The following is a 24,063-nucleotide window of genomic DNA, read 5'->3' on the forward strand; positions in this document are numbered from 1 at the left end:
CGGGGCAGCGAAGGTCAAAGGCCCCGGCCCAGCACATGTCGTGCCCAGCCTGGCATCACTGGGAGCAAGACCTGTGTGTGGCGTTGAAGGGCTCGGGAGCTCATCGCAGGCCCGGGCCTGGTTGACATGCTTTGTGGCTGTGGGCGCTTGGTCTCAGCAGAGCTCTGGGGGAAGACCCCAGTCCTAGTGAGCGGCTCAGTCCTGGCTAGGGCCGGAGCTTGGGAACCGGATTGGGTTGCAGGGGGCGTCACGCTCTTGGAGACGGGATGTAGGGGAGATGCTGCTTTGCCGTCGGGGTCCTAGGGTGCCCAGGGTCCCCAGGCGCGTCGTAGCCCTGTTGTTACCTCGCCCGCGTCTCTCAGCAGACAGCTCTCTGCCCTGACTACAGTTCAGACAAATCGTGTGGGAGGTGAGCAGCGGGAACCCTTCCTGGGTGGATGGAGCCTCGGACCCCTGGGGCGCCCCCTTTAAGGGTCGAGGCTGGGGCACGGCTGTCAGGAGGGTAGCTGTGGGGCAGTTGGGGAGCGTGGACTTTGGTTAAGCAGAAAAGCGCTCAGTGTGGCCGTCTGGTGGGTTCAGCCTTTGTCGTTATAAAGAAGGCGGCTCCTGCTCTTCTGGGGAATGACTTACTGGTCACATCCCAGCTGCTGCTGCGTGTCCCCCCCTTAGGAGTCGCCGTCGTCCCCGTGAGCAGTCACCCTCCACCTCTCCCCAGGTGGGCTGCCTCCGAGCTGATCGGCCGTGGAAACACCAGAAAGCCCGGTGTAGGCAGATATTCGCACGTTGTTGTGGACTCGCGCTTTATTTTCTTCCGGGCAGGTTTGCGTTTCTGCGTGCTCTAGAATGAATTGGACATTTTTTTTAAAGATTTTATTTATTTATTTGACAGTCAGAAATCACAAGTAGACAGAGAGGCAGGCAGAGAGAGAGAGGGAAGCAGGGTCCCCGCTGAGCAGAGAGCCTGATGCAGGACTCGATCCCAGGACCCTGGGATCATGACCGGAGCCGAAGGCAGAGGCTTGACCCACTGAGCCACCCAGGCGCCCATGAATTGGACATTTTTCTGGCAAAAAAGGCAAAGGGTGAAGTGCAGAGTGCAGTTAGGTGGGGGACAGACCGTGCTGTGGTTCCGGCTGCGTCTGCCTGGGAAGGGCTGTAGCTCTGGGGAGCGAGAGGCGCACCCAACGAGACGCACAGACCGCGGGTTCTGGCGGCATTTGGAGGCCGTGCTGCCTGTGCTTTCCGCAGCGGGCTGGGGGTAGCGGTGTCATGAGGCAGCTTTGGCGTGACGGTTGGGCCCAGCTTTGTGGGTGGAGTGGGGCAGAGGGAAGATGGAGACGCTCATTTACACTGAGTCTCCGGTGGCGCTACCGGGAGCCCAGCGGTGCGGGCGCGTCTGCATCGGGAGACACCGCGCATCGTGGGCTGCCGTGAAGGAGGGTGCTGGAGAGCCTGGCCTAGGCTGTGGCTGGTTTTGCTGGCTAGGCGGGGCGCGGACGGCAGGAGCAGCCGTGCCTTGTTTGTCAGCTGCTGGTGGCGTGGGCCCTGGCAGAGAACCCAGGTCTCACCTGAATCTCAGAAACGCTGGTGGCAGTACTCGCCCCCACTCCGTGCCATGCCACGCTCACTGCTCCCCTTTCCCCTGACTTGCTGGGGTTTGCAGATTTACTCCTGTTCCCAGGCCGCTCCTTAGGGATGGGCTTGAGACTCTCTCCTGAGGACGTTGGTTTCTCACGGCTGCTCTCTCGAGTGTGCTCTCGACACGAGCCTGTGTGTGTCTTCTCCAGACCAGCCCTTCGGCTCTCCAGCCACCACTGCCCTGCCTGTGGCTCAGGGCCAGCTCTCCGTGACCTTGCGTCTTGCTCTCTCCAGTCTGCAGATGTGGGCCTCTGCTCTGTTGACTCTTGCCGCCATCTTGGTTTCTTTTCTGTGGCCGCCCCTCCGGTCCTGACCCCCGACCTGCGGCCTCTAGCCTGCATCCCGACCCGTCCCGCATCGTCACTAATTTCGTCATCCTTGGGACCCCGTATCCTTTGTTTATCCAGCCTTATGCCTTACCCCGTTACAAAACAGCGTTTCAGTGAGAATTCAGGAGATGTCAGAAAGCAAACAGTTGCTGACGGTCACAGTCCAGGGTGACTCTCCTGTTGATGTGCAGGAGGTGGTCTGGGGCTTATGCCCCAGTGTGTGTGTTTGAACATGCGCGTCCCTCCAGCGGCTTTCCGTAAACGGACTCCCACGTTCTGGTTCCCTGCTGTTGGACGCCGCGACTTCTCCTGGGTTCACGGTATCTTTAGACATCGATGACTGAAAATCCACTCTCGTGGGACATTAGAGACGCGTGCAGGTGCGGAGAGAACATGGTGCTGACCCCTGCACCCGCCCGCGTCCCAGGTAGCGCTGCTCACGGTGGCTGGTCTGCGCCTCTCCACCCGCAGGGGATCTGAGCTGGTTGCAAACGCCATGTCCTCCCATGCAGTGTTCTCGTGCACGTCTCCCAGCATAACAGACGATGGTTGTTAGTATTGTCGGACAGCGGGTGTCCTGTTGGGATGTGTCCTCATGCATTTGGTCCTGCTGATGGGCCTCTGGGCTGTTTGCGGAGCTTCCTTGGGGCCGCGCCTGCCTCCGCGGGCTGGGGGTGGAGGCAGGGGCAGTGGCTCGTGGTGTGCGTTTCGGGCCGGGCTCCATGTGAGCCCACTGCTGGGCACGGCGCTCCCACTCGTTTCCACTGGACGCTTTGTCCACTCAGGGCTTGCTCTTTATGTCATGGGCCTTAGCTTTGCATTTTACCTTTTTGCATAATGTGCCACGTCTGATTGCTTTGGGAAGTCCCTGTGGTGCCCTTTCTGTGCAAGGACGGAGCCTGCTCAGGCGGGTAAGGCAGGGAAGTGCCGGTGCACAGAGTTGAGGCCATGGGCCCCCGTGCGTCTGCATGCTCCGTCGTTCTTGGCACGGCTCGCCCCGCTGCCGGGGTTGTTGTTACTAAGGTGTCGTTACCCCTCAGCCACCCCTGGGCTGGCTTCCCCTCCGGGACCCAGGGTGGCCAGATGGTCCCTGTGGGCAGGACCGCGTTTGAGCTCCCTCACCTGGTCCAGGGCGGGATCCGTTCACTTCTGGGCTGTTGGTGGGAGACTGCCCTCAGTTCCTGGCTTGTGTGCCCTCTCTGGGGTGGCTGATGTTCCTGGGGGGAGGGAGTAGCTGGGAGGGGGTGGGGAGCTGATGGAGCAAAGTACACACACACACACACACACACACACACACACACACACACACACACGGGGCAAGAGACTTGCCTGCAGGACTCTGCTCCTGAAACCGAACCTGGCCTTTGCAGATCTCGTCACTAGGTGTGGCCCCACTCAAGAGGGGGCATTGGGCAGGGCCACGAAGCTCCGGAGACTGGAGGCTCCGTCCCACACTGGACGCAAGAAGGATGCCCATGGGCTGTCTGTGGGACCTGGACTGTCCTCGAGGCTGGTCGTGCCAGAAGCTCTGGTCCTGTTTGCTCTGCAGCTGAGGGCGGGTCTACGTGGGACCCCGGGGAGAGTGGGGGCGGCCCCGCGGCGGGTCCTTCGCCGTACCTCAGCTCTGCCCCCTCCGCGGGTCAGTCCTGGGGCTGGTGGTGTTGAGGGCGTCCTGCATTCTGCAGTGTGATTTGTGGTGTGGACGTTTCCGCTCGGTGACGGCGCCATGCACCCCTCGGGGAGTTTGGGGGGCCTCTGCGGGGGCGCGGCGTGCTTCTGTCATGGGATCGCTCCTGGGTGCTCGGTGTCTCTCTTGCTCTGTGAGAGGCCTCCCCTGCCGTCTCTTACACCAGGTCACTGCTGGTACGAGGAGTGCCGTGGGCACGTTTTCTCGTTCTCCCTGTCATCCCGTCGGCCACCGGCAGCCCCGTGCGCTCCGTGCTCCCTCGGGCCATGCGTGCGTCTGGAGCTGCAGTGCTGGCCGCTGCTGAGCACTGCACGTGCCGGTTCCGGGGGCTTCTGGAGGGAGGAGAGTGGGGAGTGGAGCCGAGGGCCAGGTCTGCAGAGGAGGGGGACCCTGTCTCAGGCCCTCATGGGTTCTTACTGGGCGTCTGGACAGCGGTACTTGCCGATGCCCTGTGTTGAGTGTTTGTAAGCGGGGCTGGGTACGTCTTTCTCTCTGTGCCGGCCTTCCCAGGTCTCCGCGTGCCCTGAGGCCGTTTGAAACCTCGACTCTGCGTCCTCTCGTTGGCCCCGTCTTGGTGTCTTTGTGCTTCTGTCTCGGAATTACGTGTGCATTTCAGTTGGCAGACTGCCCGGCCCGCTGCCTCTTCTGGGGAGCGAACTGCTGTTGGAGGAGTCTCGCCGTGTGTTTGAGACCTGCTGTGGCTGCGCGGGTGCCACTCAGCACTTCCCAGCCCGCCCCCGCCCCGGCCGGCACCCTGCCTCCCAGGGCTTCTGTTCCAGTGGGGACGGGGCAGCAGGAAGTAGCCGGTGCGGGAGTCAAAGTGTGCAGGGAGGTGTGGGAAGCGTGGGGCTGTCTCTGCTGAGGGGCCCGCCCTTGACCCCGCGGGTGCCAGAGGAAGTCTGTGTTGGCGGGACTGTTGCAGAGAGAGGGTGGAGGGGAGCAGGGGTCCGGGGTGGGCGGCCTGCGGATGAAGCCTGGACCTTGGCTCTGCTGAACCAGCTAAAGCTCTCCAGTGCCATTTCCCCCCGTGCAGCCTGGTGCTTTGGTGCCGTGAGCGAGGTCCTGGGGCCACCGCGAGAGCAGAGTGGCCCGTCGTGTCCCCACGTGGTCCAGACACGACGGGACAGACCGTGTCTGTGGGGTTGCTGAGGCGAGCTGAGGCCAACGAGTGCTTCTGTTTCTGGTTTACATGCGAAACCAAATTTAGTGTTTTAGTGTTTTCTTACTGGAGGGTAAGAAAAGTTTGCACCTTAAGTTAAAGCTCTTGGGGAAAAATACGGCTCGTGCGCTTATCTTAAAATTGGCCGCAGTTTCAGGAATAGCTTTTAAAAAACAGAACGCATCCTGCATTTCTGTGTTTCTCGGGGGCCTGTGGGTCTTGCCTCTGGGCGGAAGATGGGAGGGCAGTGGGCGGGGTGGCCGCGGCCCCTTCCCGGGCCCCTTCTCCATGGCTGTGTAACTGAGGCTCCGCCGTATTGACTGACTAACCCTGTGACAACAGGTTCGTGTTGGAGCAACACAGGGAGGTCCTGGGGGGCTGAGAGCGTGGTAGGGCGTGCGCAGTGGCTGCGCACCTGGGCGTGGCACACCTGGGCCCCCTCTGGCCGGGTCCCGCGGGCCCTGCGGCAGGAAGGCGGCGTGTTCCTCCTCCCACAGAGACAGGAGGCAGGCCTGAGACCCCAGAGTGGTGAAGGGACTCCGTGAGCGGCCCCCTCTTCACGCCCCACTGCACACTCCGCACAGACGGCAGTGGTTCCTGACTTTGTCAAGTGTGATTGGCGCTCCCAATCCATGCGTCCTCGGGAAGGGAGTTCCGCCACGTGCACCCCTCATAGTCCCCGTCGTCGCTGGTGGGCCGCTCCTCAGGCTGCTCTGACGACCCCTTGCAGCGACCACCTTGCGCTGGCCTTCCGTGTGGAGCCCGGTGGCCCTGTGCCATGGTGAGGGAGGTGGGCTTGCGCTGCTCTCGTCGCCCTGCACGTGGGGACTAGCCCGGGTCCTCCCCCCACCCCTGCAGGAGAGCCCAGGGTGGGCGTCTGGGGAGGGAGCAGAGTGCGGCACGAGGCAGCCGGCTGCTCCACAGGGGACGGCAGTGGGGGGTCAGCACCTAAGCAGGGGTCTCATAGCTCGGGCACAGACAGATCCACTGCCGGAGCTCTTCCCAGGAAAGGCGATGGTGATTTCCTGCTGGCCTCGGTCGGGTCTTGCCACCCCTTACCACGGTGAGCCCCGAGGTCTCTCAGATGTTCAGTGTCCTGTGAAGGGGGTGGTGTTTTAGAAAAGCACCGTCAGGGGAGGGCTGAGACCGGGACCCCGGGGGTGAGTGGGGGTTCTGGGTGATGCTGGCTGAGTTAGTCTGTGTGGTTCAGACGGACCCGCTTCTCTCCTGCGCTTCCCGCTGTCTTCACGCTGCTGCTCAGCGATGCCCCCCGCCCCCGTGTCCACTGTTGGCTGCCGCCTGGGAGGAACTGGCTCTGGGGGGCCGTGCACCTGCAGATGAGGTAGACACACAGCTCGCAGCAGGCGGGTGTGTCCCCAAGTTGGTCGTCAAGCCCAGATGGGATTTCTGTCGTCTTCACCAGCCGGGTGGGGCCGGGTCAGGCTTCATCCGGGAACTGGGGTGTGCTGTGAGCGTGAGGGTGTTCGGGCCGGGGGAGCCAGTGCCGGCACCGTGGAGGCTGGTGGACCTCCAGAGGCTGTCTGGCTCTGGTGTCACCGGCTGCCAGGCCTTTGCTGGCTGGGCTGTTGGCGCGATCCAGCCCTGCCAGGCGCCATGGGGCCCACTCGCTCCTCCCGGACGGTCTTCGTCTGAGGCTGGGAGGCCTGGAGTCGTCGTTTTGGTCACGACTGGTCATCTCTGGTAATTGGCAGTTAGTCACGGGACACCAGGAAACGGGTCAAATCTGCGTTTGCTTCAAACGTGTGTTCAGTGGCTTCCCAGTTGGTGAAAGCAGTACTTTCTCTTATGTTCTAGAGAAAAATCGTGGACCACTGTGCTCTGTTGTCGTGAATCAGATGCCTCAGAGCTCAGGTTAAAATAACGGCATTTCGGGACGCCTGGGTGGCTCAGTTGGTTGAGCAGCTGCCTTCGGCTCAGGTCATGATCCCGGCGTCCTGGGATCGAGTCCCACATCGGGCTCCTTGCTTGTCAGGGAACCTGCTTCTCCCTCTGCCTCTGCCTGCCATTCTGTCTGCCTGTGCTTGCTCTCTCTCCCTCTCTCTTTGACAAATAAATAAAATCTTTTAAAAAAAAAAAAAAATAACGACATTTCTTCTCCTGCACGGTGTCTGTGGCCCGGCTGGGGTGGCCGGTCGCAGGGAGGCACTGCGCCGATCAGCGGCAGCCAGAAGGCGTGCGTCCGGAGCGCCGGCCTCCACGATAGCCCCCCCCCCTCCCCCCCCCCCCCCCCCCCCCCCCCGCCTCATGCCTTGTCACCTCTCCTCACCTCCCACCGTCCTGCCCTCTCTGCTCCCACTGCAGCCCCCCCGGCGAGGAGAGGGCTGCTGGGTGGCGTGGAACCTTCGGGGTCCTAGAGCCTGGCCTCCCGCCCCTGCTGGAGCACCTGGGGCCCGGGGCTCCTGCGTCTGCCTGTGACAAGGTGGCCATCCTGCTGGGGCCTTGTAGGTTTTGTGCACCGTGTTCTCCATCGCACCCTGAGCAAGAGCATTGGCAATAAATAGTCTGTTTCCTGCGTTCGCTAGCGAGAAGCAGTCTGGTACCTCCTGTGGTTCTGACATGTCGTGTCACGGACGTTTCTGTGCCTGGGAGACTTGCTGTCGGGTCAACTGGCCACTGTCCCAAGTGCGGGCCGTGCAGGCGTCCACAGGAGCCAGTGGCCAGCGCCTGGACTTCCCACTGAGTCTTACTGACTGTGCTGTAGGTCTTGGCTTGGGCACGAGGCAGGTGCGTGTTTACCGAACCAGCAGCTCTCCGGGAAGTTGATCCCGTGGAGGCGGCGTAGTTCCAGAAACGGCCCTGGGTCCCTGGGTCCGTAGCACCCAGGCAGGGTCGCAGCTGGCGGCTGCCAGTGTCTGGTGGTTGTGGCCCATGGGCTGTTGGCCCGGCAAGGAACGGCAGCCCCGTCAGACGGAGCCGCCCGGCCCTGTGTCTGGATGCGCTGCTGGGACAGCCCGCTCTGGGCAGGGCCACCGTGCATCCCGGGGCTCTCGCTGGGCCCTGTGTGCTGCATGCGTGGTGGGGGCTCTCGAACGTGGCCCCCTTGCAGGCGTGCTGGCGGGTACAAGAGACAGAACGGGTCTTACCAAGCACGTGTAGGCGGCGGTCACGCTAGGGTTTTCCTGGCGACGGCGAGCAGACACGACGCTTGCTGGGTGGACCCGTCTCTCATCCAGGGCTCGGGTGGCTCCCTTCATCCTCTTGGCTCTGCCAGCATCTTCCTTTCTGTCCTGGTCCCTGTGTTCTCCAGTGACTCCTCAGCTCTGACATGGAGATGGGCGGGAGGGACTGGCCTCTTCATCAGTTCCCAGACTTCGCCAGAAAGGGCTGTGCTGGTCTGTTCCTGGCCCGGGCTGCTCATTGGATGCCTTCTGCAGGCACTGCATGGTGGGAAGAGGGAGCCCTCTGCTCCAGGGAGGATGGGCTGCGTTGACTGATAGTGTGAGTGGACTGGGTGTCCCCTGGGGGAGCTGGGGCTCCCCAACTTGGTTCCTGATTTGGGTTGTGAGGCATTGGTTGCCAGGGTTGTGCTGCTCCTTTGCCAACCGTGATTGCCATCTCTCGGGGAGGGGCGTGGCCGCGTTCTTGGCCTTCCCATGAGCGGCCAGGACCGCCGTGCCCATGACTGCCGTGCGGAAGCAGGACATCCAGTGGCAGCAGGTTGGGGCACACGCCGGGTCCTGCTGGTCCCACTCAGCCATGTGGGCAGCGATGGGCCCTGTTCTCCTTGGGCCTTTCTGGTTCTTGTCTCCATTTGCTCTGGTGCGGACGGGTAGTAGGGAGGTCAGGGCCACTGTCTGGGATGGAGTGCCCTTGGGGCTGTGGGCGGAAGGAGCCAGCAGCGCCAGGGGTCTGCAAGGAGCCTGGGGCCGTCTGACAGGCGCCGTCGTCAGCCTGGGGGACGGAGGCCCTCCCCTGCCTCAGCTGGCTCCTCTCTCTGTGACCTTTGGTGTCCTTGGCTCTGGGGTCCTTGGAGCCTGTTTGCTAGGACCAGCCTGGTGCTGCTCCCCCAGCAAGAAGAAAGGTCCTCTTCACCTGCCTCCCGGCCGGTGACCATCCAGTCCAGCCGGGCCTCGGTAGAGATCATCCTCGTGGGCCCGCACTTGGCTCCCTCCGTTTCTGTGGGAAGCTGGGGTTTGGGAGAGTCCGGGAAACGTGGCCTGTGTGGTGTTGCCAGGTTCTGAGACCGTGCAGCGGGCCCCTCCCTGTGCGGCCCGACTTCGGTCTCCGGTGAACTCAGCGGGTGGGACGAATGCTCTGATTCCGTGTGTGGATTGTGCATTTTGGGTGCGTTTGGTTTGTTCGCTGTGCGCCCAGTGGAGATGGTCAGCCTGTGCCCGGGCTGCCGCAGGCCCAAGGTGGGTGGTCCCCTGTGCCAGGCCCAGGCGGGCTTGTCGCTGCCGCAGGTACGCTTGGGAGTTGGCCCTCTGGAGGGCCTGGCCTGGGCTGTCCCCCTGGGGACTGCGTTTGCTCAGGGTGGGGGCCGTGGGGCTTCCTGGAAGAGCAGGATGGTGCTGGGAGCTGTGCTCACATCCCCCCGCAGGCTGGCCTGTGCCTGCACAGACGCGGGATGCGCTCTGGGTATGTTTGAGGTGACGGTGGACACGGGCCTTAGGCCCCGGACGCCTGGGCGTTCTTGGGGGGTTCTCCTGCTGGGCCAGGAGCGGTCAGAGGCCTGGGCAGGAGGGAGCTTGTCTGCCGGGCGCGGCTGACCTTTGTTGTGCACGTGTGGGTGTAGTACCTGCGTCTGTGTGGACGTGTGTGTGCCTGTGGGTGTGAGTGCATGAATGAGAGTGTGGAAGCAGGTGCCTGCAGGAGGCTTGGTTTTCCAGGACCCCCCAGGCCCTGTGCCGGCTCAGGGTGGTGTGCAGAGGCCCTCGGCTGGTGCCTGGTGAAGGGGGCGAGCTCTGGACCTGGGCCGCCAACAGGGGAGCGTACCCACGGCTGCCTCCTTCCGTGGGAAGCCTAGAGGAGTCAAGGCAGCAGTCATTCCTCGACCTGGACACGACCTCTGGTAGCGTCCTAGAGGACGCTAGGCCTTTTCTGTGCCTTTGCGCACTGTGCGTTGTGACGTTCCCCCCGGTGCCCCCAGTGCCTCGTGCTGTGCGGGTGTCCTGCTCACAAGGCGGGGAGCCCCGCATGCCAGGCGCGCCTCACAGTGCCACTGTGCCCACGCTCCTGCCGCGCCCGGGGCGCTGGGGGGCCCTCTTCCCAGGTCCCGTTACGAGGCCGCTCTCAGGACGGGCAGATGAATTTTCACGTCCCCCCGTGCTATGCCCTCGCCGGGCCCAGGCCGGCCCTTTAACACGCACGCTGACACCCTCCGCGGAAGCTGTTTCCGCACGCGCGGGGCTGAGCTGTGAAGGCGGACATCTCCGCACGTCTCTTCTCTGCCGAGGGTCCGGCTGGAGAGCTCGGCGGTGGGGGGCCCTGTGCTCCCTGCATGGCGTCCCGTCCTTGTCTGCGTAAGGGTGGCCGTCGTGTCTCTTTAGTGCTGTAATTTGCAGCCCTCCGGCGGGCTGGCTTGTCGCTCTCTCAGACGCACTATTTACTGTCCTTGTTGCTTCCGCAGGCCGGTCTAATTGAAGCCAACGGGGAACTCAAGGTCTTCATAGACCAGAACCTTAGTCCTGGAAAAGGTAAGGCGTCTCTTTCTGAATACCCTTGTGTTGATAAGAGTGTTCCGTGTGCCGGACCTGCGGGTTTCTCTGCTGTGAGAGTCCCGGTCGGCGGGGCGACCCTGCTGCAGACGGGCTCTGGCCGCCCCGGCGGAAGGGGCGGCGATGTTTGGAGCTCAGCTGGCCGCGCCACCTGCGGGCACCACCTTGGTCTGTAAGTCACGTGCGGCGTGTGGACATTCGAGAATGTGAAGAAGTGCGGGGAGCCCAGGGCACGTGCTCCCTCCACCTTGGGGCCGCCGTGAGCCCTCCAGGTGTCTGCTCCGCGCACGGCACCGGCCAGGACAGCCTTGAATCCAGGGCTTGTGGGGCACACGCTGTGTGCGGTCGGCGTCCTTGCCATGAGGAGGCTCCGTGTGTATGTTCATGGGCGGGCGTGGAGGTGGATTAGTCCACCCCTTTCACCCCCAGAGCCCCACGGCTCCCCCCATAGAGGGACCGTGAGGAACGGCTGCCAGTGTGTTTGAGCTGCTGCTGGTTTCCTCGGGGAGACTAGCCGTGGAAGCGCCGGGTCGGAGGAGACGATGGGCGACCGCCGGCTGCCCGTAGCGCTGTTGACGCCTCTGCTCTGTCCACGTCTGCTAGATAGAGGCCCAAACACGGGGTCTCTTGGCTCGTGAAACGGGGACTGTGGCCCAGCCCCTTCTCTTCCATCCGTTGCTGGCGAGTGGGATAGGAGCCCAGCTGTCTCCTGCCCTGCGGGGCCCTTCCACGTGCGGCTCAGCAGGCCGGCGTGGTTTGGGGCGGCGGGCTCATGCCCTGTCCCTTCTGTGGCTTTGGGATGTCACCTTCAGACACCCACAGAGGCCCTCGGGCCCTGCAGGGCCCCCGGCCTGTGCCTTGTCAGGCTCAGCTGGTCTCGTCCCGCTGGCCACTCTCCCCCAAGATGGGCTGTGGGCCCGCCCGTGCTCTCCTGGTTTCTGTGTTTTCGGAAGGCCGTGGGCAGCGTCCTGCTTTTCTGTGGATGCCGTGCCCTTCTGCTTCCGGTACAAGGACGGAGAGCCTGCTGAGGGGTGTAGACGGTTTACCTCGGTGGCTTTCACCGTTTACAGAGGCTTGGGTGAGACGCTGGTGTGTAACCAGGGACCCTTAGGGTTTCAGGACGTGTGGGCGTGACGTGTTTTGATAAACTGATGAAGCAGAAGTAATCGTGAAAAAGTCTGCAAACCTTGCTCTCTTGGGAACGACGGGCACCTTTCGTCCTGGTGTTTCTCTTGAGTGTTTGGGGACTGGGGGTCTCACCCACTGCTCGTCTCCGTTTCCTTCTTAGCTGCGGACAGTTTGCGTCCTGCCGAGTCTGAGGGTGGGGTGGGGGCTTGGGTTGGGGGGGCGTCCAGAGAGCAGCTTCCTCAGTTCACTAGAACACTCTGGTGTTAGCTGCCGCATGGTTTAGGTATTTCGTGTCCCTCTTGAGGCCGCCTTACCTTGTCCGGGGCGCTCCTGGCAGGCTCTGTGCTCTGCTCGTGGCTGGACGAGGACAGCTGCCCCTTGAGGCTCTCCAGGCCTCTGCCTCTGCTTCTGCACCTCTGCTGGAACCAGTGTAGGCTCCCAGGTGCCTGTGCTCCTTGCCTTCTTCCGGGGTGCTGCCCCTGCCCCTTGGGGGGCGAGCCCGTGACCACATGGCCGCGCCCCAGCTCTGGCCCCGCCTGTGAGCCGCCCGAGGATCTGTGCGCGTCCCAAGGAGTTGTTCTAGCCCAGCCGTTTGTCTGTCGGGTGGGACGCCCGGTGCTGTGCTGGCGGCAGCTGGAGCGGGACCGGGCTGTCGGGCCGCACCAGCTCCGTCCCATCCTGCCCACCGGCCAAGAGCGTTCCCACCTGCAGTCCCCTTTGCTTCCGGCTCAGGAGTTTGAAGGATGATTTTAGGCGGTGGGCTGCTGACTTGAGCTCCTCGCTTTGGGCTGCTCCCTGGTGTTTGATGAGGTTGAGGAGCCCGTGCGGGTGGCGCGGCGTCGTCTGATTCACAGTTGCTGTCGGCAGTTCCTGACGGGGTTCGGCAAAGGCTCGCCAGGGTCGTGCTGAGTGATGCCCACACCCTCTGGCACAGACTTGTCTAGGAGCCCAGGGCTGTGGCCGGCAGCGTGTGCCGAGAGCCGTCCCTCTGGAGTGACCGCGAGGGGCAGTAGCTGGCTCTCACTTTGGGGGGTTCAGCAGCGGGGTGGGGGGCGGTCACAAGGAGGGCTGCAGCCCCGGGCACGCCCCGTGCCCCCCACGCCTCCGCGCCCCCGCGCCCCCCCGCGCGCCCCGGCGGCCCCGCGCCCCGTGCCGCCCCCCCCCCCCCGCGCCCCCGCGTCCCGCGCCCTATGTGTTGCACCTGCAGGGCCAGCTTGCCACTGCTCCTAGGTCTACCCACCGAGAATTTGGAAAGGGGCGGGCACCTGAGCTGTGCTGGGCCTGGGCACTCACAGGGACCCTGCTGCCCTCAGCTGGTGGTGTGAGCCTCTCCTGAGATGAGGTCTGCTTGCCTGCTCCTGCCCGAGCTCTGGCCGTGGTGCCCCATCCCATGGGGGTCCCGTGCGCTCCCAGGGGGGTCTTGCTGCTTTTGCCCTGTTGGTTGGGTCCTGGCCGCGGCTCTGCTCGCCCTCCTGGCCTTTGGTGCCACCCGTGCCTCTGCTTTGCCTGCCTCTTCTTGCTGCGGGTCTGGCCGGTTTCCAGATCCCCGTGTCTACAGACTTCTCCAGAGGCAGAGCCTGTGGGAGGCTGTGGCGAGTGCGAGGGAGGCTCATGTCGTGGAACCGGCCCTCGCGACAAGGGGCAGATGAACTGTGCAGGGCTGGCCGGCAGCCTGGACGCGGCAGCGCTCCTTCCTCCCAGAGCAGACCTGGCTGTGCTCTGAAAGCCTTGCACTGGTTGGGCGGTTCCGGAGGGTATCTCCTTCGCCTGAGGTCGGCTTCCTGGTCCGGAGCACCTCCAGCGGGCCTGGGATCGGATAGCAGGGGACAGGCACCTGCAAGGAGGCGTATCGAGTCAGTGGCCCCAGCTCTGTACCCACCAGCCCTGAAGACCAGAGCCCCCCAGTCAGAGACGGGAAGTTTTCACGAGAGCAGGCCTACTTGTGACGCGCTGGGGCTCCTCTGGGGCTTTGCCGACGGCTGTGATGCTGTGAGCCTTGGCAGTACATTTGTTCCCGGACGCGGGTCTGACGCTCACGACCAGGGACCACGTGGCATGTGGGCGTGGCCACACCGTTTTGCATCTCTGCCACACACGGGTGCACCCAGCCGTGCACACCCCCAGCAGTGCCTCCCCTTGCTGAGTTTTGGGTTCTGGTGGCCCTGGTGGGTCCGAGCCCCTTTGCTCCTAGGCCTGCCCTGCTGGAGGGGGTCCGTCCAGGGGCTTTGCTGGCCCAGTTCCCCTCCGGCCTCCTACTGGGTTCTCCTCTGCCAGCCACCCGGCTGCACCTTGGGGCTCTGGCTGCCGTCCACAGCCACGCGTGCACCCTCCCCCTTGTGATGTGCCTCTGCCTGCCCGTCCCCTGCGCGCGGCTGGCGGCGGCTGCGGCTGGCCTGGGGCTGCAGCTCGCATGCGGGTGTCTGTCAGCACTTCTTGCTTGTGCTCTCCCAAAAAGATCCTCTTCGTGACACAAACGACACATGCTCCCTGAGGAAGCCCTGCGTGTTCCTCGGCGTACGGGCAAAGTGTGCGCTCCCCGTTCCATAAATACTTTCCTGACCCGCAGTGTTGGGGCGTGTCACACTTGCGTGCTCATCCAGTCCCTACCGTCATGTGACTTAACTCGTGGCTGTTGCTGGGCCATTCCTGGACTTTCTAGTGCCACCTTTTGTCACCTGGCAACTTTTTGGTGGCGAGCTGTGACACCTGTTGACTGTTGACAGAGACCCTGAGGTCTGCTCCCTGAGGAGCTCCATGCCGGCGTGTGCTCCGGCTGAGGGGCAGGCCCATCTCTGCGGAGTGCTGCTCCCTGCGTCTGTGGCCGCGTCGGCCTAGGGAGAGGGCGTCTTTTCTTCTGCTTCAGGGTTGCCTGACTTAGAAGGGCTCAGAGGCAGGAGACATGAAGTTTTGGGGATGCCGTGTGGCCGGAGACCTGACATTGTTGTGTAATTCTTGAATCATGGTGACTGCGGTCCCTCAGGCTGCATGCACCTGCGCACACAGTGGGTCAGTCCAGGCTGGTGTTCCTGCGGTGGTGGGGAGAGGGGCCTGCCGCAGGAAGAAACGGCAGCACTCGCTGAGCCCCGGAGGACGCCCTCCCAGAGAACGTGGAGCAGAGGCATCAGCTTGTTCTCCCTCCTCCTGCTTGAACCCAGAGGACGACTGGACCGTGGAGTGCTGTCCCAGCCGCTGAGCCCTGTTGCTGGGTGTGCAGTGATGACTGGCCATGGTGCCCACCAGAGTGTGTGCCGTGCAGGCGAATGGTGAGGGCGGCGTCTACCCATCTCGGTCCCAACGGTCATCCTGAGATGCGGTGCACCTTAGCTTGGACGGGGGGGCCCTTCCAGGGTGCTCAGCTGGTGAGCAGCGGGCATGCAAGGCACAAGCGCTGGGAGCGGGAGAGCGGGGAGGGAGGCCCTTGCTGCCGCTCCAGGGCCTGCGGGGCAGGGCAGCTCCTGCTGTCGTCTGGGGCCAAGCCGTGCACACCCTGGGCATGATCCGGGGGCCCTTTTGGCTCTGTGAGCACACAGAGTATCTGTAGCGTGGTGGTCAGAATCATAACTCTTAAGATGTTAGGTTCTCACCTGGCAGGCCAGAAGGAACTGGCGTGATATATTCAGAGCACTGAACAAGAAAAATACGCAGCCCAAAATACTATATTCTGCTAGACTGTCAGTGAAAATAGAAGGAGAGATAAAAAGCTTCCAGGACAAACAAAAATTAAAAAAATTTGCAAACACCAAATCAGCCCTATAGGAAATATTAAAAGAGGTCCTCTAAGCAAAGAGAGAGCCTAAAATTAACAGACCAGAAGGGGACAGAGACAATACACAGTAACAGTCGCCCGACAGGCAATGCAATGGCACTAAGTTCATATCTCTCAATAATTACCCTGAATGTTGATGGGCTAAATGCCCCAATCAAAAGACACAGGGTGTCAGAATGGATGAAAAAAAAACAAGACCCATTGATATGCCGACTGCAAGAAACTCATTTTAGACCCAAAGACACCTCCAGATTTAAAGTGAGGGGGTGGGAAACAATTTGCCATACTAATGGACATCAAAAGAAAGCTGGGGTGGCAATCCTTATTTCAGATAATTTAGATTTTAAGCCAAAGGCTATAATAAGAGATGAGGAAGGACACTATATCATACTTAAAGGGCCTGTCCAACAAGAAGATCTAACAGTTTCAAATATCTATGCCCCTAACATGGGAACAGTCAATTATATAAACCAATTAATAACACATGGACAATAATAGTGGGGGACTTTAACACCCTCCTCACTGAAATGGACAGATCATCCAGGCAAAAGACCAACAAAGAATGAAGGCTTTAAATGACACACTGGACCCGATGGACATCACAGATCTATTCAGAACATTCCATCCCAGAGGAACAGAATACACATTCTTCTCTAGTGCACATGGAACATTCTCCAGAATAGATCACATCCTGGGTCACAAATCAGGTCTCAACCGGTACCAAAAGATTGGGATCATTCCCCACATATTTTCCAACCACAATGCTCTGAAGCTAGAACTCAATCACAAGAGGAAAGTTGGAAAGAACCCAAATACATGGAGGCTAACGAGCATCCTTCTAAAGAATGAATGGGTGTGGGACACCTGGGTGGCTCAGTGGGTTAAAGCCTCTGCCTTCAGCTCAGGTCATGGTCTCAGGGTCCTGGGATCAAGCCCTGCATGGGGCTCTCTGCTCAGCAGGGAGCCTGCTTCCTCCTATCTCTCTCTCTCTCTGCCTGCCTCTCTGCCTACTTGTGATATCTCCACCTGACAAATAAAAAAAAAAAATCTTAAAAAAAAAAAAAAAAGAATGAATGGGTCAACCAGGAAATTAAGAAAGAATTGAAAAAATTCATGGAAACAAATGAAAACGAAAACACAACTGTTCAAAATCTGTGGGACACAGCAAAGGCAGTCCTGAAAGGAAAGTACATAGCGATACAAGACTTTCTCAAGAAACAAGAAAGGTCTCAAATACGCACTCTAACCCTACACCTAAAGGAGCTGGAGAAAGAACAGCAAAAAAGCCTAAACCTGGCAGGAGAAGAGAAATAATAAAGATCAGAGCAGAAATCAGTGAAATAGAAACCAAAAGAACAGTAGAACAGATCAACGAAACTGGGAGCTGGTTCTCTGAAAGAATAAGACTGATAAACCCCTGGCCAGACTTACCAAAACGAAAAGAGAAAGGACTCAATAAAATCATGAATGAAAGAGATCACAACCAACACCGAAGAAATACAGACATTTATAAGAACATATTATGAGCAACTATATGCCAGCAAATTTGACAATCTGGAAGAAATGGATGCATTCCTAGAGACCTATAAACCGAACCAGGAAGAAATAAAAAACACGAACAGACCCATAACCAGTAAGGAGACTGAAGCGTCATCAAAAATCTCCCCAACAAAGAAGAGCTCAGGGTTAGACGGCTTCCCAGGGGAATTCTACCAAACATTTAAAGAAGAATTAATAACTATTCTCCTGAAACTGTTCCAAAAAATAGAAATGGAAGGAAAACTTCCAAACTCACTTGATGAGACCAGCATTACCTTGATCCCCAAATGAGACAAAGACCCCACCAAAAAGGAGAATTACAGACCAATATCCTTGATGAACACAGATGTGAAAATTCTCACCAAAATAGTAGCCAGTAGGATCCAACAGTACATTAAAGGGATTATTCACCATGACCAAGTGGGATTTATTCCTGGGCTCCAAGGTTGGTTCAACATCCACAAATCAATCCATGTGATACAACACATTAAAAAAAGAAAGAACAAGAACCACATGACACTCTCAATGGATGCTGAAAAAGCATTTGACAAAGTACAGCATCCTTTCTTGATCAAAACTCTTCATAGTGTAGGGATAGAGGGTACATACCTCAATATCATCAAAGCCATCTATGAAAAACCCACTGCAAATATCATTCTCAATGGGGAAAAGCAGAACTTTTCCCCTAAGGTCAGTAACACGGCAGGGGTGCCCACTATCACCACTGCTATTCAACATAGTACTAGAAGTCCTAGCTTCAGCAATCAGACAACAAAAAGAAATAAAAGGCATCTGAATCAGCAAAGAAAAGTCAAACTCTCACTCTTTGCAGATGATACGATACTTTATGTGGAAAACCCAAAAGACTCCACTGTAAAACTGCTAGAACTTGTACAGGAATTCAGTAAAGTGTCAGGATATAAAATCCATGCACAGAAATCAGTTGCATTTCCTATACCAACATTTGCATTTTTGACACCAACAGCAAGACAGAAGAAAGAGAAATTAAGGAGTCCATCCCATGTATAATTGCACCCAAAACCATAAGATACTTAGGAATAAACCTAAACCAAGAGGCAGAGAATCGGTACTCGAAAACTATAAAGTACTCATGGACGAAATTGAGGAAGACACAAAGAAATGGAAAAACATTCCATGCTCATGGATCGGAAGAGCAGATATTGTGAAAATGTCTTTGCTGTCTAAAGCAATCTGTACATTTCATGCAATCCCTATCAAAATACCATCAATTTTTTTCAGAGAAATGGAACAAATAATCCTAAAATTTATATGGAACCAGAAAAGACCCCGAATAGCCAAAGGAATGTTGACAAAGAAGCCAAAGTTGGCAGCATCCCGATTCCAGACTTCGAGCTCTAGTACAAAGTGTCATCCTCAAGACAGTACGGTACTGGCACAAAAACAGACACACAGATCGATGGAACAGAACAGGAGCCCAGAAATGGACCCTCAACTCTATGGTCAACTAATCTTCAACAAAGCAGGAAAGAATGTCCAATGGAAAAAAGACAGTCTCTTCAATAAATGGTGTTGGGAAAATTGGACAGCCACTGCAGAGGAATGAAACTGGACCATTTCCTTACACCACACACAAAGATAGACTGAAAATGGATGAAGGACCTCAACGTGAGACAGGAATCATCCTTGAGGAGAACACAGGCAGCGACCTCTTCGACCTCAGCAGCAGCCACTTCTTCCTAGGAACATCGACAAAGGCAAGAGAAGCAAGGGCAAAAATGAACTGTTGGGACTTCATCAAGATCAAAAGCTTCTGCACAGCAAAGGAAACAGTCAACAAAACTAAAAGACAACCGACAGAATGGGAGAGGATATTTGCAAACGACGTATCAGATAAAGGGCTAGTATCCAACATCTATAAAGAACTTATCAAACTCAACACCCAAAGAACAAATAACCCAGTCAAGAAATAGGCAGAGGACATGAACGACATTTCTGCAGAGAAGACATCCAGATGGCCAACAGACCCATGAGAAAGTGCTCCACATCACTCAGCATCAGGGAAATAAAATTAAAACCACAGTGAGATCCCACTTCATACCAGTCAGAATGGCTAAAATTAACAAGTCAGGAGACAACAGATGCTGGGGAGGATGCAGAGAAAGAGGAACCCTCCTACACTGTTGGGGGAATGCAAGCTGGTACAGCCACTCTGGAGGTTCCTCAAAAAGTTGAAAATAGAGCTACCTTATGGCCCAGCAATCGCACTACTGGGTATTTACCCTAAAGATACAAACATAGTGATCCAAAGGGGCACGTGCACCTGAATGTTCATAGCAGCAATGTCCACAACAGCCAAACTATGGAGAGAACCTAGATGTCCATCAACAGATGAATGGATAAAGATGATGTGGTTCATATATACAATGGAATACTATGCAGCCATCAAAAGAAATGAAATCTTGCCATTTGCAGTGATGTGGATGGAACTAGAGGGTATTATGCTGAGCGAAATAAGTCCATCAGAGAAAGACAATTATCATATGATCTCTCTGATATGAGGAATTTGAGAGGCAGGGTGGGGAGTTTGGGGGGTAGGGAAGGAAAAAATGAAGCAAGATGGGATTGGGAGGGAGACAAACCATAAGAGACTCTTACAAAACAATCTCACAAATCAAACGGAGTGTTGCTGGGGGTCGGGAGGTAGGGATAGGGTGGTTGGGTGATGGACATTGGGCAGGGTATGTGCTATGGTGAGTTCTGTAAAATGTGTAAGCCTGATGATTCACAGACCAGGGCAAATAATACATTATATGTTAATAAAAATAACTAAAAAAAAGAGATTTTAGGTTCTCAGAACTTAAAAGTGGTTGAAATTGTTGTCAAGAAAATATTAAACCTTTTGATTTTGTAATTTAAAATATCGTAAAACCTATAGATGTTAATGGGTTGTGATTACTAATTCGAGTTTGCTTACATAATGTTCTTAGGGTCCTTTTTCTGTTAGTGGCTACAGCAATTCAGACCACATATGTCCCTAACGCATTTTGTTGCTAGGAGAGGAATTCTCCGTTTCATGATGTATTGGAAAATACCGTGTTACAGTTCCCTGAACAAGAGGCTTTAAGTACATCTTACGGTTCAAATGATCCCATTCCTTTTTTTTTTTTTTTTAATTTTATTTATTTATTTGACACAGAGAGAGCAAGATCACAAGTAGGCAGAGACGCAGGCAGAGAGAGAGGAGGAAGCAGGCTCCCTGCTGAGCAGAGAGCCCTACGCGGGGCTCGATCCCAGGACCCTGAGATCATGACCTGAGCCGAAGGCAGAGGCTTAACCCACTGAGCCACCCAGGTGCCCCCAAATGATCCCATTCCTATAGTGAGTAGCTCTCTAGTAGCTCTCTAGGCTGTGACAGTCTCGCCTGTCTCATAACTGCAGTGTTATCTCCTGAGTCCTGGACGCGGGCTGGGTGTGGCAGTCTTTGTCAGAGGAGGGTGTAAACATCTGTGGCCAGATTAAACCAGATGTGAAATCCCACCCTTGAGATTGACCAAAAGTGGTACGCCTTCCTGAGTTAGCAGGTGGCAGGAATGTGGGAGAGGGACACTGGCTGCTGGGGCGTGTGCCTGCGTGGGTGTGTCTGCTGGGAAGTGTGTGTATGCATGCATGTGCTGGGGTGTAACTGTGTGTACGTGTGTGATGGGCGTGTGTGCGTGTGTGTGCATCTGCTGGTGTTTGTGCATGTGCATGTGTGTCTGCCAGGGCGTGTGTGTGCGTGCGGGTGTGTGCCCACACGTGTGCATGCATCTGCAGCATGGCCCTCGGAATGTGCTGGGCTGGAGCCCATAATGCAGGTGGCCCCCTGGACTCGGGGACGGACTGGACGTGTGGACTCCGGGGCCCTCAGCAGGAGGAGGCTCTCCTGACTGTGCGGAGTGTCTGAGCAGGAGCCTCTGTGTTCGCTCAGCAGCCGGCTGTCCGGGAGGAGCGGCTCGGCGGTAGAGGGGCCACCAGGCCTTCCTGTGCACGGGTCCCCGCACGGCGCGAGCACAGCTGCGGGCTGTCACGGTCTAAACTGCAAGGCCCGCACGAGCGGTGCTTGTCCGTCTCCGATTCAGGGGTGTGTGTGGAGAGGTACGCAACCGGTCGGAGCACGACCTGCAAGCCCTGGTGGCTGCGGGCGGGATGGGGTGGGTCTAGGGATAGCCTGTGAGCTCCGCTCCTCAAGCCGAAAACGGTGGTAGTCGTCTGAGGTCGTCCCGGAGCAGGATTGTCTGCCAACGGATCCCTCAGATTGAAGAGTTTCTCACGCAGCGAACAAGGAAGAGCCCCTGCTGGGAGGGGTGTCCAGGAAAGGGGCCCCGCCCCAGTCTGCCTCTACGTCCCAGCCCTGCCGTTGCCCAAACTGCCCTCCTCCTCATTCCCCCAGCTGGGGGGCTCTAAGCACGTCTTACAGAAGGATGTTGCCGGGCTTCCGGGTGTTTTGTGTGGGGCGGCCTTGTGGTGGGCCTGCAGGTTAGCCCCGTCCCGAGTGCCCTGTCCCGAGTGCCCCGTCCTGTCAGCCCCTGTGCTCTGACGTCATTTACTTGATGTGCAAAATGAGCTCAGGGGGCTCAGCTTCTGCCTTCGGCTCAGGTCATGATCTCAGGGTCCTGGGATCGAGCCCGCATCGGGCTCTCTGCTCGGCGGGGAGCCTGCTTCCCCCTGCCCCCACCTGCCTCTGTCTACTTGTGATCTCTGTCAAATAAATAAATAAATCTCTTAAAAAAATGAGCTTTAAGACACAGTGTCATAAGAACCTCCTGTTGCTGGTGTTGACACGGCATCGTTTGCAAATTTAAAAAAATAATGTTTTTTAGTGAATCAGTTCAGTATTCCTAGAAACCTAATTACTGATCTGTCAATGAATCTGAAAAGTGATATGTTTTAAGTTTCTGTGCAAAATAGAGCAGAAGTCCTCTGAAACATCTTTTACATATCTGAAGCAGTTGTGAAAATTTGCTTTTGCTCCAGGTATAGGTCTCTGTGTTTACAGGAAAGTAAAAACCTTCAAAGCAAATATTTACAGAAAATATCCTTTGGTGTCGTTGGTAAAGGTGCTAATGCTGTCGGCCGGCCGGCTCGGTGGGCTCGCGCTGTGGAGCCCTGCCGTGCGCCTGTGCAGCGCTGAGACTCGGTGTGGCCTGAGGCCTGCGGGTGCTCTTTGGAACGTGTGGACTGTGAAGGGCTCAGAAGTGAACCTCCAGGCCGGGCGGACGAGGGTGGTGTTTGCGCATATGGAGGCTATCACGAGGCAGAGCCTGTGAAGTGGAGGAAATGCCACTGGTGTCTGTGGAGCTTGACACCCCCCCCCACCCCCGCAGGGTCCCGTGCCCGGCCCCAGGAGGCGGGTCCGCTCCAGGAGCCGGGAGCGCGAGGCGTGGTGACTCCGGCAGGCTTTGTCCACGCCGGCAGTGCGGCAGTGACCACGAGCCTGGGGGTGGGTCTGCTTCTCCCCGGGGTGCTCAGGCCCTTCTTGGGAAGGCACGGGCTTGCCCTCCCCGGGCTCCGGGCACCGTGGCCCGTGCACACTCCCTTTTTTCTCACTGCCTTTTGAGGCCATCAAGGCAAGGCCTTTCTTTCTGTATTTTGAATTTTTATCATTCCTACTTCATTTGATTTTATTATTTAATATGTAAAATAAACTCATTTTACCATTTTTGTTCACTGTTGTATGCTCAGCACCAAGGACAGAGCAGGCACGGAGAACTCTTAGCAGACACTTGCAGGAATGAGTATTTCTGTTCCCTGGGTGTCCTTCCTCTTTGCTTTGTGATAAGGTCACCTGTGAGTTCAGAGAGGGGGCAGTGTCCTCCCCAGGCATTTCTCTTCCTAGAAACGGAGATGCGGTTCTCCTCCTCAAGGAAGAAGAGTGTTAGATTGCTTTAGATTTCTTTATTCTGGAGAGAGTGTGGGTGTGCACAGGGGTGGGTTTGGGGAGGGGCAGAGGGGGAGAGAGAATCTCAAGGCGACTCCGCACTGGGGCTCAGTGCCACGACACAGAGGCCTGAGCCAAAACCGGGAGTCACATGCTCAGCAGACTGAGCCCCGGGGAGTGTTGGATTTCTGAACTCGTTTTGCGATACAGAAATGCCGGAGCACTTAGGAGACTCTAATTGCCACAGTACTGCAGTATTTCAAGAACTGCTCTCCCCAGACTCTGCAGTCCCACCAGAACATTCCGTAGGCAGGCAGGCAGCCCCCAGGGTCTCGGGGCAGGTTGTGATACACCTGGGCCCCTGCACCCCTGCCCCCTGGACACGGACACAGCCGGAGGGGCTGGTGGGTGGATGAGTCAGCGATTGTGGCCACGCGGACACCTTCCGGCTTAGACGTGTTTGCAGCTGACCCACAGCCCTAAGGTGGGTGAACGATGAACGTCCAGTTAGAGGCATCATCGTCCTACAACTACCCATTTAGTCTTACTGCAGAAGGGAACTAACCTGTTGCCTCCTTGCGTTGCAGGCGTGGTGTCCTTGGTAGCTGTCCACCCCTCCGCAGTGAGCACGCTGGGGAAGCAGCTGTTGCCAAAAACATTCGGACAGTCCAATGTCAACATTGCACAGCAAGTGGTAAGGGGCCCGGGCAGGCGGGCTTGCCGGTTCTGGACGGTGGCCCATAGCTCTGGTGCGGAGGTTGGGGTGCGTGGTCTGCCCTCCGCAGTGCCCTCTCGATGTTTGCACTGCTGGGATGCGTGTGCACTCCCCTGGCTCAGGCCTGCTGCAGACACAGGCCAGGCACCGTCCCTCCTGCTACGTGTGTCCCGCTGACCCCAAGTCTGCCCCAGAGCGTAGAGTGGTGTGAGGGTGGCAGTGCCTGGCCTTGACCCTCCTCAGCGTGGGCGTTACTGCCTGGGAAACAAGGGTGGTGTCCTTGCAGGGTACATGGTGGGCGTAGGGCTCTGTAGGCCGTCAGGGCGCTGGGACCGGAATGCCCCTGCTGTGGCTCACCCTCTAGGAGGGGGCCGAGGTGGGTCTGTGCTCCTGGACTGTGCTAGGTGCCCCACTCCCTGATCACCTGTGGGGCTCCTTGGCTCTTCCTGGCGGAACCCTGGTCAGATTGAAGCCTCCCCTCCTGCTGGGCCTCGAGTGGCCCTGCGAGGAGGATGTTGGCTGCCC

At 57.8% G+C, this 24,063-nt stretch overlaps 1 protein-coding gene across 2 annotated transcripts in view; it reads left to right on the top strand.

The window, feature by feature from the left end:
• LOC111146891 (transcription factor Dp-1) overlaps nt 1-24,063 on the top strand; it is a 44,204-nt gene that overhangs the window by 7,932 nt on the left and 12,209 nt on the right. For both annotated transcript variants that reach the window (XM_022502615.1, XM_022502614.1), the window contains exons 3-4: nt 10,404-10,470; nt 23,411-23,517. In XM_022502615.1, coding sequence (XP_022358323.1) covers nt 10,404-10,470; nt 23,411-23,517 — 174 coding nt within the window. The remainder of the gene's footprint in view (nt 1-10,403; nt 10,471-23,410; nt 23,518-24,063) is intronic.

Source organism: Enhydra lutris, unplaced genomic scaffold (genome assembly GCF_002288905.1).
Source record: "Enhydra lutris kenyoni isolate GAN:26980312 unplaced genomic scaffold, ASM228890v2 scaffoldscaffold15, whole genome shotgun sequence".
NCBI classification, from domain to species: domain Eukaryota; kingdom Metazoa; phylum Chordata; class Mammalia; order Carnivora; family Mustelidae; genus Enhydra; species Enhydra lutris.